This window comes from Mobula hypostoma, chromosome 2 (assembly GCF_963921235.1).
Source record: "Mobula hypostoma chromosome 2, sMobHyp1.1, whole genome shotgun sequence".
Lineage (NCBI taxonomy): Eukaryota > Metazoa > Chordata > Chondrichthyes > Myliobatiformes > Myliobatidae > Mobula > Mobula hypostoma.
The window spans coordinates 243,746,834-243,763,216 of NC_086098.1; the positions used below are offsets into that span (position 1 = coordinate 243,746,834).

A 16,383-nucleotide genomic window follows, 5' to 3' on the forward strand; every position below is an offset into this window, starting at 1 on the left:
TATCAGTCTCTGCCCTTCCTTTGGATTCATCAGCCACGTAGAGAGTGGGGAGTCCGTCGTATGGGCAACAGCTTGCTCTCCATATTGTAGTGCCCTGGCTTGCGCATCACGCAGACAGCTGGGATACAACATCCACGGTCAATCTCGACCAACGGCGGGCCTCATATATATTCCACCAGATTAGGTTGCCAGGAATTTCTCCATTTCACTTTGTTGATCAATGGGTGGCAAGGTAGAGATATATCTCAACCAAAGGAGGTGTAAGGCACTCCTTCCCTCCACTAGCCTACAGGTCACCCTTGGGCAAGGTCTAGCATCTGCTCAGTTTCCCCTCCCCTCTCCCCGATCAGGCTCATGTGAAGCCATCGGAACAGGTGGTGGATGGTTGTACGAGCATCCGCAGTGCATAGCACGACTCCCGGTTATGCGACCACTGACGCCAGGCAGACAGTCTCTGAAGAGCATTGATAATGGCTGAGGTCACCTATCTTGTAAAGACACTGCTCAGAAGAAGACAATGGCAAGCAACTCCTGCAGAAAAATTTGCCAAGAACTATCATGGTCAAAGACCATGTCTGCCCACGTCATACGACACAACACATAATGATGATAAGGATGATTCTGTCAAGAAAGATGACAAACAGCCAAGCAGGAATGGCTGGATCACTAGTGAAGAGGTACTGGAAAAAATCTGATAACCCTGGGTCCAGTAATTTGAATGACAGCTGCAAAAAAAAACATTCAAATGGCCAACAGAGTGGAGGCCCTTATCTCAGGGAAGCAGGAAAATGTTGAGCTTTCAGTGTACTGAGCTTTGGTCAGTTTCTTTCATTCCTGTGGAAGGACTGACAGCCTTGGCCAACAAATAAAATTCCAGTTTGTCACACTGATACCTGGATTAGAACATAAATAGCCCAAGTCAGATTGTCTTATTCAAGCTAAACTATCAAAACATAAGCAGACTCTGTACCCCTTTAAGCCAAATGTCATTTAGAAATCCTGGATTAATTTAGGGCAATCACTTAGATTTGATGAGGGAAATGCTGGAATGGGGTTTAGAATTTTTTTTTGATGTTTAAATTTCATATGCTTGCTTGTATTGTTATATATAAATTTATTTATTTTACACACACATACATATACACACACACACACCTTTGTTCAAGAAGCTTTCCAGTGATTACAGTATAGTTGCTTCTAGAAACTTCTTAGTTTTTTAGTAGCTGGTGGGACACCATTTGATTATGGCTATTTTATATGTTATTTGTTATCACTGGAATTTGTGTTACCTCTAGTCTGGTATGGGTCGACTACAACTACTTTTTAGTCCGATCTTGTCCTCTCGGTGTTTCTTCTTTGTTCTTAGTAAAACAATCATAAGCAATGAGCTTTATGTCTCATTACTGACATTCACAGAACTGTTAATCACAAGAGCACCAGGATCAAACGGAAGTTTGTATCTTACTGAATATCTCTATTTTGGAGAGGGTGGAATTATTTTGATGAAGCTGACATGGATTTTACTAAGCCATTCGACATGATCCCAGACTCATATCAGACAAAGTAAAGGGCAGTACATAAAAAATGTTGAAAATACTCTGCTAGTGAGGCAGTATCTATGAAAAGCCGAAACATTATCTTTCTAAGGACTGTTAACCTAGTCTCTGTCAATGCTGTCAGATCTACTCAGTACTTCCAGCATTTTCTTCTTATATTTCAGATACTATAGAATTCAAAATTGTTTCAGTGGCAGGTAATGGTTGATCGGTATTTTAGTAAAAGAGAGGCCGTTTTCCCCAGTTGGATTTTGAAGGAGTCAGTATTCAGTTGCTTGCTTTTTCTGGCATACATCAATGATTTAGTCTATAGGGAGCATGATTAAAATGGTCACCAGAGGCAAAAACTGCCCGCCTGGTTGCAAGACCATAAACTTAGGAAATTTTTCAGTACAGATGGTTGCATTACATCGACATCAGCCAAAAAACAGCTATCCAAACTAACCTCAAATTAAAGGGGAAAGCTACAGCTTGCTCGATCCTATTAATGAACGGATCAGGTGAGCAGATAAGGAGATGAGAAACTGTATAAAACAGCAGCTAGGTCACAGATAGGATTTTGTGTGTAGTGCCATTCATGTCATGGGAAAGATATGATTGAACTGAAAGGGCAGCAGATTACTTTCCCTTTGGCCAAGGGTGACTTGATGCAGGGTGATGGTATTGGTCAGATCATATTTGGAGTACTCTAACAGTCTTGAACATAGAAACCTACAGCACATTATAGGCCCTTCAGCCCACAATGTAGTGCCAACCATGATCTACTCTAGAAACTGCCTAGAATTACCCTACTGCATGGGTCTCTATTTTTCAAAGCTCCATGTACCTATCTAAGAGGCTCTTAAAAGAGCCTATTGCACCCCCTCCACCACTGTTGCTGGCAGTGCATTCCACGCACCTACCACTCTCTGTGTGAAAAACTTACCCCTGGCATCCCTCTATACCGACTTCCAAGCACCTTAAAACTATGCCCCTTCATGTTAAGCATTTCAGCCCTGGGAAAAAGCCTCTGACTATCTACACGATCAATGCCTCTCATCATCTTACACACCTCTATCAGATTACCTCTCATCCTCTCTTGTTCCAAGGAGAAAAGGCCAAGTTCACTCAACCTATTCTCATAAGGAACACCCTCTAATCCAGGCAGCATCCTTATAAATCTCCTCTGCACTCTTTCTATAGTATCCACATCCTTCCTGTAGTGAGGTGACTAGATCTGAACACAGCACTCCAAGTGGGCTCTGACCAAGGTCTTATCTTGCTGTAATATTTTCTCACGGCTCTTGAACTCAATCCCATGATTGATGAATGCCAACATACCTTATGCCTTCTTAACAACACTGTCAATCTGTGCAGCAGCTTTGAGTATCTTATGGACATGGACCACAAGATCTCTCTGATCCTCCACACTGCCAAGAGTCCTACCATTAATACTTTATTATGTCTTCAAATTTGACGTACCAAAATGAACCACCTCACACTTATCTGGGTTGAACTCCATCTGCCACTTCTCAGCCCAGTTCTGCATCCTATCAATGTCCCACTGTAATCTCTGACAAACCTCCAGACTATCCACAACATCCCCATGCCTTTGTGTCATCTGCAAACTTACTAACCCACCCCTGTACTTCCTCATCCATGTCATTTATAAAAATCACAAAGAGGGGTCCCAGAAGAGACCTAAGAGATCTATGTGGAACACCACTGGTTACTGTCCTCCATGCAGATTACAAACTATCTACAACCACCCTTTGCCTTCTGTGGGCATGCCAATTCAGGATCCCATGCCTTACTTTCTGAATGAGCCCTGCATGGGGAACCTTATCAAATGCCTTACTGAAATCCATATACGCTATATCCACTGCTTTACCTTCAATGTGTTTTGTTACATTCTCAAAGAATTCAATCAGCCTCGCAAGACACTACCTGCCCTTGACAAAGCCTTACTGAGTGTCCCTGATCATATTATGTCTTATGAGACCTTTATCTAAGCAAGGAGATGCTGACATTGGAGAAGGTCCAGAGGAGGTTCACAAGAATGATCCCAGGAATAAAGGAGCACATACAAGGAGCATTTGACTGCTCTCGGCCTGTACTTGCAGGGGCTTAGAAGAATAACAGGATGGGGGTGTCTTTGAAACCTAATGAATATTGAAGGGTCTGGAGTGGAGAAGATGTCTCCTATAGCAGGAGAGTCTAGGACTTGAGGGCACAGCCTCAGAGTGCAAGGACATCCCTTTAGAAAGGAGATGAGGGGGAATTTCTTTAGCCAGAGGGAGGTGAATATGTGGAATTCACTGCCATAGACAGCTGTGGAGGCCAAGTCATTGGGTATATTTAAAGCAGAGGTTGACATGTTTTTGATTAGTCAGGGCATCAAAGGTTACAAGAAGGCAGGAGAACGGGGTTGAGAGGGATGATAGTGGTGGAGCAGACTCCACAAATGGCCTTAATTCTACTCCTGTATCTTATATCTTATGAAGAGTCAATGTGCGATTTGCGGGCTCTGCCATATGCACAGCAGGTGCTGACTAACACAGTGGGTGATTTGGGATTCTCTGTGCTCCTTCCACTGTATGCAAATACCCTGTTGTAGAAACCCCAGGAAATTAATGTCTTCCTGAATACTCTAACCAGCGGCCAGAATCAGCAAAGTATGTGCTTCCAAAGTGACTGAGAACTTAGGTGTTTTTTCCCAAAAGGTCAAATTAAAATCATTATCAGAGTACATATATGTCACAACATACTACCCTGTGATTTATTTTCTTGTGGGCATTTACAATAGAACAAGGAAATTCAATAGAATCAATGAAAAGGTATACACAAAGGCTGACAAAATCAGTCCTGTATTACTGGCAACCTCTACCCAAGACAAAGCTCAGAGCTGAGTGGAGACTGATGCATTCATTAAAATTGCTTATGATTGAGCAAAGTAATATTAGCCTGAGAAAGGAGGCAGACAATAATTCACCCATGCTCCCAATCAATTTGGAGGATTTAGCAGAGACTATATACAGTCCATATACAGAAGGACAATATCAGTCATGAGCTTGATGCTGGGTTTGACGTTTTCTTCCTCAGCGGAAGGCTATGCTGCCACAATGGAGGGAGCAACGTGTTTTCTTATCAATGCCAGCCTTTGCTGAGTTTTCCAGACTTAGCTTCTCAGCTTTCTCACCATAAATTGTAATTGCTTTTGGGGGTGGGGGGTGGTGGAGGAAGATTTTTGTACCAAGGCCAGCAGGCTGGTAAACTTCAGATACAGTCAGACTGGAGGATTTAGTTATGAGGAATAACTGACTAGGCTGGAAGAGCTTTCTTCAGAAGAGACTGAAAGGGTCCAAGGAGTAACTAGTAACCTTTCAACTTCCCTTTGAAAGGTAGTAGGTAGAGGACATAGATCTAAGGTAATTTGTAGATGGATCAGAGGGAGTTGGAAAAAAAATTATTTTTCACCCAGAAGGTGGCTGCTTCTAAAGAACTTAGTTGACAATAGTGAAGAAGGCAGAAGCCCTAATCTTATTTAAATATAGGCAAAGAGCTGGAATGCAGGATTGGGTCAATTTTTTCCTGGCCACCTTGGGCCAATGAACTCAGATTTATTCAAAATGCATTTGATCATAAAAGATGTCAATGTTCATATTGTACCATTCAATGAGATTGTGGCTGATATGTAACCCAACTCTGGAAACTTGTGTTTTTCCTCAAGCTCTTTACCACCTCAGGATATCAATCTCAGAAAATTAATATCTGACTCAGGACTGATTGCCACTTAGAGTTCCACCATGCTCTGGAATTAAAAGTGATCTTGAGAGGCCTGTCTATTTTTTTGTTGTTGTGTTTCCCCTCACCCAGGATTCCTAAATCAACAATTCATTAAAATAAAGACTTTGATCACAGACCACGTACCCAAAATCCAAGGAAAAGAATTCTACTTTACACAGTCCTTCCTCATACCTTAAGACTTGTAGTCATAGAGTACTGCAGCACAGAAAAAAAGCCCTTCATCCCATCTAGACCATGCCAGGCTGTGATTCTGCCTAGTCTCATTGACCTAGACTAAGCTGTCCATAACCCTCCCATCCGTGGACTCATTCAAACTTCTCTTAATTGTTGAGGTCAAACCTACATCATCACTTCCACTGGCAGCTCGTTCCACACTCTTACCACCCTCTGAGTGAAGATATCCCTCATGTCACTGTTTTTAACATAAAAGCCCAACTTTTCATGAGTGATATTAACAGCACTGTGTAATTAAGTTAATTCAATGACAAAATGATTCAACAGAAAATTTATTTCCTTAAAGAATTAGAGCTAGGCCATCAAATGTTGATGAATACATGCTTATTTATAAGAACACATAAACAAGGGTAGTTGTTACATCAGCTTTTAAACATACTCCACCACTCTTGGCTCAGCACCAGTTTCTTGCACTCTACCCACACTCCCTGATTCTTTGCCAGAACAGCAGAACTAAGGTTCTCTCACCCAGAATGCAAGACTGAAGTTGATATATTTTTAAATTGGGTTAAGAGGAAGAAATGTTAACAATGGAGATGATGCCTGACAAAGAGCGATCCTGATGAATGGAAGAACAGGTACAAGCATCTGAAAGAGATACTCTGTTCCTACACAAAATACTGGAGGAACCCAGCAGGTTATGCATCATCAGTAGAGGGGAATAAACCGTCAACGCTTCGGGCCGAGATCCTTCTGAATCTCAGTCCAGAACATCAACTGTTTATTCCTCTCCGTAGATGCTGTCTGACCTGCTTCCAGCGTTTTGTGTGGTAACTCTGGATTTCCTGCATTTGCACACCCCTGTTTTTTTTCTGTTCCTATGCTTGATTTCCTCTGGAAAAGTAAAATGGTAATGCAGATAGAAATCTGTGAAAACTACCAAAGCTCTATATCCTCTCCTTTATCTCTTTGCCCTTCCTCATGTTTGAGACATTTGGTTTCAGATAGGAATAGCATCTCCCAATGCTCTTGTACATCCATGTTCAGATTTCAGGGGTAAATACCCATGAATATTCACCCTTATCTAAGATAATTAAAAAGTAATCATCCACGGGCTGAATGATTTGTTCAAAAAAATAATTTAACCACAAGCAAGCGTAACTCCAACATAAAAGCAGCCTCTATCACTAATAAAAAAAAAGCAAAAGACTGAGCAACAAGATGATTCACCAGGGTCAAGATCTTTTCGATTATCTCACAAGATACATTACCATAGCACATTATAATACATCAAAACATTTCAAATGTGCTTCATGTTAATTATATCAATTTTGAAATTCACTGAACACTGAACGACATAATGGCTTAAACTGTTTATTCACATTAATTGAAAGCACAAAAACTTCCAACCTATTTCCGGATGGGGTCATGAATTTTTCACTGCCTTTCTGAACAATGGAACAGAAGACACAGCCTTGGCTTACTGTCTCACTGGAGACTTCTTGATCAAAAAGCAGCACCATATTGAAACACCAACCACCACTACTTTATTATTTCCTGTCAGTCACCTTCTATAGACATGTAGTGGAAAGTGTATTGACTGGCTACAAAAGGTAGTGGATTTGGTCCAGTACATCACAGGTAAAGCTCTTCCAACCATTGAGCACATCTACATGAAATGTTGTCATGGGAGAGAATCCAAAGATCCTCACCACCTAGGCCATGCTCATTTCTCACTGCTGCCGTCGGGTAAAAGGTACAAGAGCCTCAGGCCTTGGACGACCAGGTTCAAGAACAGTTACTACCCCTCGACCATCAAGCTCTTGAACAAAAGGGGACAACTAAATTCTCTAAACAACAGGAATTCTGCAGGTGCTGGAAATTCAAGCAACACACATCAAAGTAGCTGGTGAACGCAGCAGGCCAAGCAGCATCTGTAGGAAGAGGTACAGTCGACGTTTCAGGCCGAGACCCTTCGTCAGGACTAAGTCGACTGACGAAGGGTCTCGGCCTGAAACGTCGACTGTACCTCTTCCTACAGATGCTGCTTGGCCTGCTGCATTCACCAGCAACTTTGATGTGTGTTAACTAAATTCTCTATTGTGATATTCCCACAGCCAATGATCTCACTTTAAGAACTCGTTATCTTGTTATTTTGTGCTTTCATTATTTATTGCTATTTATATTTATTTGCATTTGCAGTTTGTTGTCTTCTATGTTTTATTGGATCTTTCATTGATCCTGCTATAGCTACTCGTCTATATATTTGCTGAGTATGCCCACAGGAAAAAGATTCTCAGGGTTGTATGTGGTGACATACGTGTACTCAGATATATAAAACTTGCTCCTTTGCCTGGTGTCACGTTATGGACATACAATCAATGTATATAAGCGATCTTATGTATTTATATTTATTGTGTTTTATTATTGCTTTATCTTACTGAATTTCTTTTGCGCTGCATCAGACCCAGAGTAATAAATATTTTGTCCTCTTTTACACTTGTGTAGTGGAAACGGCATTAAACTATCTTGAATCTTGTGTACAAAGCTCAGAATTATACACATAAAATGCTGGAGGAACTCAGCAGGTCAGACAGCATCTATGGAAATGAATAAACAGTTGAGATTTTGGGCCGAGACCCTTCATCAGGACTGGAAAAGAGGGAAGAAACCAGAACAAGAAGGTGAGGGTGGGAAGGGGATGGAATGCCTGCTAGCAGGTGAAAGAAAAGGCCATGGACTGACATGTCGGAAGAATACCACTGCTGCTGGATAAAGCTAATTCCCAATAACATACTACTGTGTTAGCTGCAGCTAAATCAGAATCTGTAGTTTGCAGTTTGCTCTTGACAGACAAGGGGAAAAAAGTCTAAGGCGACAAAGCCCATGCTCTGCCTGAAGTGACATTTTGAAATGAGATGTTGAAGTGGACTCTAGTTCAGATTAATTTACTGTCCCATGCACCAGAGAATAATAAAATCGTTTGCTAAAGTAAACGATATACAAGGTAATAATAAACACAATACAACAAGAAGTGCAAAACGGAATAGTGTGAAAATAGCAGTACAAAAGAAACAGTTGAGTGTACATGAAATGAAGAATCAATCAAACAGCAGAACAGTCCAGTCCAGTAGACACCAAAATCAATATAACACCAAAGCATCACACACATGAAATTACCTTCTACATTTTTACAGAATCCCCACTAACAGTGCCTATGGGAAGTATTCACCACACCCCCTTCCCCCGGAAGTTTTCATGCTTTATTGTTTTAAAACATTGAATCACAGTGGATTTAATTTGGCTTTTTTTTTACACTGATCAATAGAAAAAGACTCATGTGTGTCTAAAGTGAAAACAAATTTCTACAAAGTGATCTAAATTAATTACTAACATAAACACAAAATAATTGACTACACAAGTATTCATGCCCTTCAAGTCAGTATTTAGTAGATGCACCTTTGGCAGCAGTTATAGCCTCGAGTCTGTGGGGATAGGTCTTCATCAGCTTTGCACATCTCGAAACTGCAATTTTTCCCCTATTCTTCTTTACAAAACTGCTCAAGCTCTGTCAGATTGCATGGGGATCGTGAGTGAACAGCCCTTCAAGTCCAGTCACAAATTCTCAACTGGACTGAAGGTCTGGACTCTGACCTGGCCACTCCAAGACATTCACGGTGCAGCTTTGGCTTTATGCTTGGGGTTATTGTCTCGCTGGTAAACAAATCTTCTCCCAAGATACAGCTCTCTTGCAGACTGCATCAGGTTTTCCTCCGGAATTTTCCTGTATATTGCTGCATTCATTTTACCCTCTACCTTCACAAGCCTCCCAGGGTCCACTGCAGTAAAGCATCCCCACAGCATGATGCAGCCACCACCATGCTTCCAGGTAGGGATAGTGTGTTTTTGATAATGTGTAGTGTTTGGCTTATGCCAAACCGAGTGTTTAGTCTGATGGCCAAAAAGCTCAATTTTGGTTTCATAAGACCATAGAACCTTCTTCCAGCTGACTTCATGCCCTATGTCAAACTCTAGCCAAGACTTAGAACCATAGAACATTACAGCACAGAAACAGGCCTTTTGGCCCTTCTTGGCTGTGCCGAACCATATTTCTGCCTAGTCCCACTGACCTGCACCTGGACCATATCCTTCCATACACCTCTCATCCATGTACCTGTCCAAGTTTTTCTTAAATGTTAAAAGTGAGCCCGCATTTACCACTTTATCTGGCAGCTCATTCCACACTCCCACCACTCTCTGTGTGAAGAAGCACCCCCCCCAATGTTCCCTTTAAACTTTTCCCCCTTCACCCTTAACCCATGTCCTCTGGTTTTTTCCTCCCCTTGCCTCAGTGGAAAAAGCCTGCTTGCATTCACTCTATCTATACCCATCATAATTTTATATACCTCTATCAAATCTCCCCTCATTCTTCTACACTCCAGGGAATAAAGTCCTAACCTATTCAACCTTTCTCTGTTACTCAGTTTCTCAAGTCCCGGCAACATCCTTGTAAACCTTCTCTGCATTCTTTCAACCTTATTAATATCCTTCCTGTAATTTGGTGACCAAAACTGCACACAATACTCCAAATTCGGCCTCACCAACGCCTTATACAACCTCAGCATAACATTCCAACTCTTATACTCAATACTTTGATTTATAAAGGCCAATGTACCAAAAGCTCTCTTTACGACTCTACCTACTTGTGACACCACTTTTAGGGAATTTTGTATCTGTATTCCCAGATCCCTCTTCTACTGCACTCCTCAGTGCCCTACCATTTACCTTGTATGTTCTACCTTGGTTTGTCCTTCCAAAGTGCAATATCTCACACTTGTCTGTATTAAACTCCATCTGCCATTTGTCAGCCCATTTTTTCAGCTGGTCCAAATCCCTCTGCAGGCTTTGAAAACCTTCCTCACTGTCCACTAAACCTCCAATCTTTGTATCATCAGCAAATTTGCTGATCCAGCTTACCACATTATCATCCAGATCATTGGTATAGACGACAAACAAAATGGGCCCAGAACTGATCCCTGTGGTGCACCACTAGTCACAGGCCTCCACTCAGAGAAGCAATCCTCCGCTAGTTCAAGTTCAACAGTGCGTGACAGGGAATGAGGAAAGGTGCAGCTGACTCGTAGCGTTTCATATCGTTTCATACAGTTTCTGCGCGGCCCGATAACACATGCTCGCGGCCCGGTGGTTGGGGACCACTGGTCTAGAGCAGGGGTTCCAAACCTTTTTTTAATGCCATGAACCCTTACCGTTAGCCAAGAGGTCCATGGGCCCCAGGTTAGGAACCCCTAGTCTAGAAAGTGCAAAACCTGCTTCTGATTATTATCTCAGTGGCCTGCTGTTTCCATAAAATGAGAGTACTGAAAGCAAGGCAGGCATCTATTGCTTACCTTGTGACTGTGCACGGTCTGGATGCTGGACCCCCCGCCCCCCCACTACCCACCACCCAGGCCATGGTCTCTGCTCACTACTGCCATCAGGAAGGTCCTCAGCAGACTTAGGACTCTCACTACCAGGTTCAGGACCAGTTATTACCCAAAACCATCTGGCTCTTGATCACCCCAACACTGAACAGAATACAATCTATGGACTTGCTTTCAAAAACTCTTCATCTCATGATCATAATATTTATTGCTAAATTACTTCTTTTTCTTTTTGTATTTGCAGTTTGTTGTCTTTTGCACATTGGTTGCTTGTGTCTGCCAAGTGCAGTTTTTCATTACCTTGTTTCTTTATATTTACTGTGATTGTCCTGAAGAAAATGAATCTCAGGGTTGTATATGGTGACATATATGTACTTTGATAATTAAATTTACTTTGAACTTTGATTGTGCTTGAACTGAGGCAATTTCTGGGTAGCAATGAGTATCATGGGTCTAGGGTACCATGGTAAGAATAACAGATATCTTTTAGAGGTGCATTTTAATTAAAATTTAAAACATTAATGATATTAGTTTTTAATTCCAGATTTATTACCCAATCTGTGACTCCTGTGGCGGCACTTGCATTGTAGCATTTTAACTTAACCAGTGTGTTACTACGCCTTGTGGCATACTGAAACAACAGGGGATATGACTGCACTTGTGCGTAATCCATCCAAGATATTAAGCATCAACTCAAAGCAAAAGTACACAGAATGGTAATCAGAATAGGTAATGAAGCAAGATTGTTGCTCATGGAATCCAATGCCCAGTAAAACACTTTCCAGAGAGATGACTTATGACTTACCACATAGAAGTCAAACGGGATGTGAGGGACGAAAGGTCTGAACCTGTTCATGTTAGAGAGAAACAAATGTTCAAATTAATAAAAATCTGGATTTCAATGCAGAGAATCTTGAACTAATTTCTAATGGCACATACCCCCCAACTGGGCCACCCCTTGCGCCAAAACGTCCGCGACCACGTCCTCTGTCACCTCTGCAATAGAAAGCAAATGAACACGTGGTTAAAATAAATACATGCTCTACGGGACAGCAAAGAAGTAATCACGAGGAAGCAGCATTAAGGTGGTCTGTGAAGTAGGTGGTCCAAGTTCCTGACCCCTTCGATTTCGCCAACACCAAAAATATAAAGCAAGCCAACTCCTGGATTCAAATGCATCTGTTGTTCAGTCACAAATAGAAACATTATGGAGCTACTGTAACCTAGCAGGCAGCAACTGTTTGCATAATCAACATAATCCTTCAGTCTCAAATCTTTTGCGATTTAATTCGGGATCAAATAAAACCGTTAATAAATCCATACTGTGCTGGGGCTGGCCCTTCCCATCAGTGCTGCTCTCCAGTATTTGTTCCTGTGAAGGCAAGCTGGATTGTCTGGAACTGACCCAGCTCGAGATGAGGAACTGCTGGGTGCTTGTTCTTACAGAAACGTGGCTCCAGGACAAGATCCCATGCACCATCAATCTTCAGCCATGCCACTCAGGGACTTGTGCTAATATTATTTTGTGACTGTATGCAATATGCCAACTAGTTTTCTGATGACTCTGCCATAGTTGGATGCATCAGCAAGGGAGATGAGGCTGAGTACAGGGCTACGGTAGGAAACTTTGTCACATGGTGTGGGCAGAATTATCTGCAGCTTAATGTGAAAAAGACTAAGGAGCTGGTGGTAGACTTGAGGAGAGCTAAGGTACCAGTGACCCCTGTTTTCATCCAGGGGGTCAGTGAGGACATGGTGGAGGGTTACAAATACCTGGGGATACGAATTGACAATAAACTGGACTGGTCAAAGAACACTGAGGCTGTCTACAAGAAGGGTCAGAGCCGTCTGTATTTCCTGAGGAGACTGAGGTCCTTTAACATCTGCCGGACGATGCTGAGGATGTTCTACGGGTCTGTGATGGCCAGTGCCATCATGTTTGCTGTTGTGTGCTGGGGCAGCAGGCTGAGGGTAGCAGACACCAACAGAATCAACAAACTCATCTGTCAGGCCAGTGATGTTGTGGGGATGGAACTGGACTCTCTAACGGTGGTGTCGGAAAAGAGGATGCTGTCCAAGTTGCATGCCATCTTGGACAATGTCTCCCATCCACTACATAATGTACTGGGTGGGCACAGGAGTACATTCAGCCAGAGACTCATTCCACCGAGATGCAGCACAGAGCGTCATAGGAAGTCATTCCTGCCTGTGGCCATCAAACTTCACAACTCCTCCCTTGGAGGGTCAGACACCCTGAGCAAATAGGCTGGTCCTGGACTTATTTCATAATTTCCTGGCATAATTTACATATTACTATTTAATTATTTATGGTTTTATTACTATTTATTATTTATGGAGCAACTGTAATGAAAACCAATTTCCCCCGGATCAATAAAGTCTGACGATGACTATGTGCTGTGTGACTGTATGTACTGTGCTTTGCACCTTGGCCCTGAAGGAACACTGTTTCCTTTAGCTGCATGCGTCAGGTTGAATGACAATTAAACTTAAACATGAATTTGAAGGCAAGATTTGGAAAGTTTGCAGACCAATCTTATTATTCATAATGGTTAAAAAAAAACTGAAGTCAAGGATTTATTGACCAATTTTCTCTATATTTATATCCACAATTCTAGTGTACATTATAACTAATATCTTTTCAGATTAACCTACTCATTTCCTGAAGGCATATTTTCTAAAATAACCTTTTGCATTCACCCAAGTTATTGCAGCACAGCGATTGTCCACAATATTTGACTATGAAAGGCATCACAAATAAATGAGGCATGATATTGGATATGAGCCTGTCCCACTGGGGATCAGAAGATAATGGATGGAAATAGCAATGCAGAGTGATATTAGCCCCTCAGCTCCCACTCTACATCCAAACTCCAATTGATCTCGACATTGAATACAGGCTGCAATTAAGAACTGTGAGCTTCTGTTTGAAAGTGGATATCTCAATTTCACACAGTAATTGCTAACTGATCAATTATAGGAATTTTTAAATTCTTACACAAATGCATTTTTAAACAGCAGAGGGATTTATAATCCTCATTACATCCACCTTTCCAATATATCACCGATATTTTGTGCCTTCAGTAAAAATGAACACAAAAATACACTGAATTTTTCTGCTACTTTCTCATTCAGCACCTAGGGAGGGATAGTACTTCTGGTGAAAGGGGCAGCTCACTCATCACAGTTCCCACCTGTGGCTCCAAGTCACTATTTGCATGTGACAGTAGCTATACCCTGGTATACTGCTCCAACAAGAGGTAGGGGTCACTGGCGGGCCTCATACCCTGGTGAGACAGGGGCATGCCTGTCCTAGCATTTGAAATCAGCTCCAGTGGACTGGGCGGATGAGATCAACAGTGAGATCCAACAGCCAGGAAGGTGGTTCTCCAACACTTTATGGGGAGCAAAGGGAATGACAAGGTACAGAAATCGTGGTTATTGACTATAACTAAGGTAACCAAGGAAGATAACCCTTGGCAACTATTCGTACCATTGGACCTAGACTTCCGAGGTCCAAGAGAGTGGAGCTGCCCCAATGCAACAGCTTTTCCACTTTAAAAGCTCTCTCGTACAGGTCTCATTGTCATCGTCGGCTATGACAGATGACCACCAAACCAACCACTAGGAAACAATACATGATTTTATTAGGAAGTCATTTTCTTGTTTCTCAATATAACCCATCCTACTCATTTCTGCCAATGTTATAATCCTTTCCCTTTGACCTAGCACAACATCTTACTGTTAGGATTTTTTTTTAAAGATAAAAACTGGGCTTCGTCAGATATATATCAAAACATACAGTGAACTGCGTCATTTGCAAATCAAATCAAGGATTATGCTTCTGGCAGCAACATACCACATCCACAACTCACTAAACCCCACAGTACAGTTGCAAGAAAGTTTGTGAACCCTTTACAATTACCTGGTTTTCTGCATTAACTACCCATAAAATGTGGTCCAATCTTCATCTAAGTCACAATAATAGACAATGTGGGAGGAAACTGGAGCGCAATGTGGTCACGGGGAGAATGTACAAAGTCTGGAATTGACCCCCAATCTTACATTTGGCGCTGTGAGGTGTTGCACTAACCAGTACACTACCGTGCCGGGGTTTTTTTTGCATTAAAGAGATACATATAATTTTTGTGAGCTGTATATTAGCATTAACTCTGTCAGGGACAGTCCTGAGAGTCCCAGCCTGCCAAAAAGGAGGTTGAGCATGGGACTAGCAACCACATCCTGTAAACACCCAGAACTACAGACAATCCAAAGACATCATCCCTGGGAGAAGATGGGCTACACCTGGGGACAACTTGAAAGACTGGCCCAGGACACAGGACTTTGGCAAGCTGCTGTTGGTAGCCTATGGCACACTAGGGATTATGGCCTTAAGTAGGGAGTTTATTAATATATCTCAAACAACAGGAATTCTGCAGATGCTGGAAATTCAAGCAACATACATCAAAGTTGCTGGTGAGCTGCTTGGCCTGCTGCGTTCACCAGCAACTTTGATGTATGTTGTTTATTAATATATCTTCTATCTTTCCCAATCTACTATAGTCAACACAAGTTTCATACCTTCATAGATTGTTTGATTGTTTAAAAGTTGGATTTCAGATTCAATTAAATTATTTCCACCATAATGCAAAATTCAATAATATTATGGCCATTGTTCCTTTAAAGTGCTTGAAATGCCCAATTATCATTTAATCCTGTCTAGAACAAAACAGCCTGCTTGGTTCCACAGCATATTCGAGACCAGCATTTCTAATGCATTCCATGAATTCATCCATACTTTTAATATTTATTCGGTTCACACATGAAAGTCCCTCAAGTTTATTTATTAACCTTGTTATGTGTACCTCCAAGAGGACCACAACCTTGTTGTTGGGGGGGGGGGGGGAGGCTTTTTGTGCCTCAGTGACCCAGTGAGCTATGTTGGCTATAGTCAGAGCTTTATGCTTTGGCTCATGGTAGGGTCACCCATACCAAATATGTCAAAGGGTAGAGGCCGGAGTAAGAGTGGTCCACCAGTCCTCCAGCTTTGGGGCTTCAGTTCAGGGATAACAACCCTGACTGGTCAAACAAAATTATTATGAAAACAGCAATGAAAAATCCTTCTACATCCGAGTGTGATGGTATTCCTGAATCTCGATTCAGGACAGTAGTAAAAACAGAGAGGAAGCTACTGACATAATGAAGGAAGCACTGAACAGCACCAGAGATGGAGGGCCTCCATTGCTGTTCTAAGCACCAGTGGCACAGTGGCAATAAGTTGTTATATGTACTTTATTTTTCTAATTTACATCATTGCCATTACTACCTGAGAGCCTAAACAATTCTACAAATGTTCGCCTTGGTCAAATTGATTCTGCTTTACAATCATCTGAGCAAAGATACTTCTT

At 41.8% G+C, this 16,383-nt stretch overlaps 1 protein-coding gene across 1 annotated transcript in view; it reads right to left on the minus strand.

Moving 5' to 3' along the window:
- Positions 1-16,383, minus strand: part of ilf2 (interleukin enhancer binding factor 2) — a 56,150-nt gene that overhangs the window by 35,258 nt on the left and 4,509 nt on the right. The window contains exons 2-3 of the mRNA XM_063041863.1: positions 11,897-11,953; positions 11,763-11,805 (exon numbers count right to left, since the gene is read on the minus strand). Coding sequence (XP_062897933.1) covers positions 11,763-11,805; positions 11,897-11,953 — 100 coding nt within the window. The remainder of the gene's footprint in view (positions 1-11,762; positions 11,806-11,896; positions 11,954-16,383) is intronic.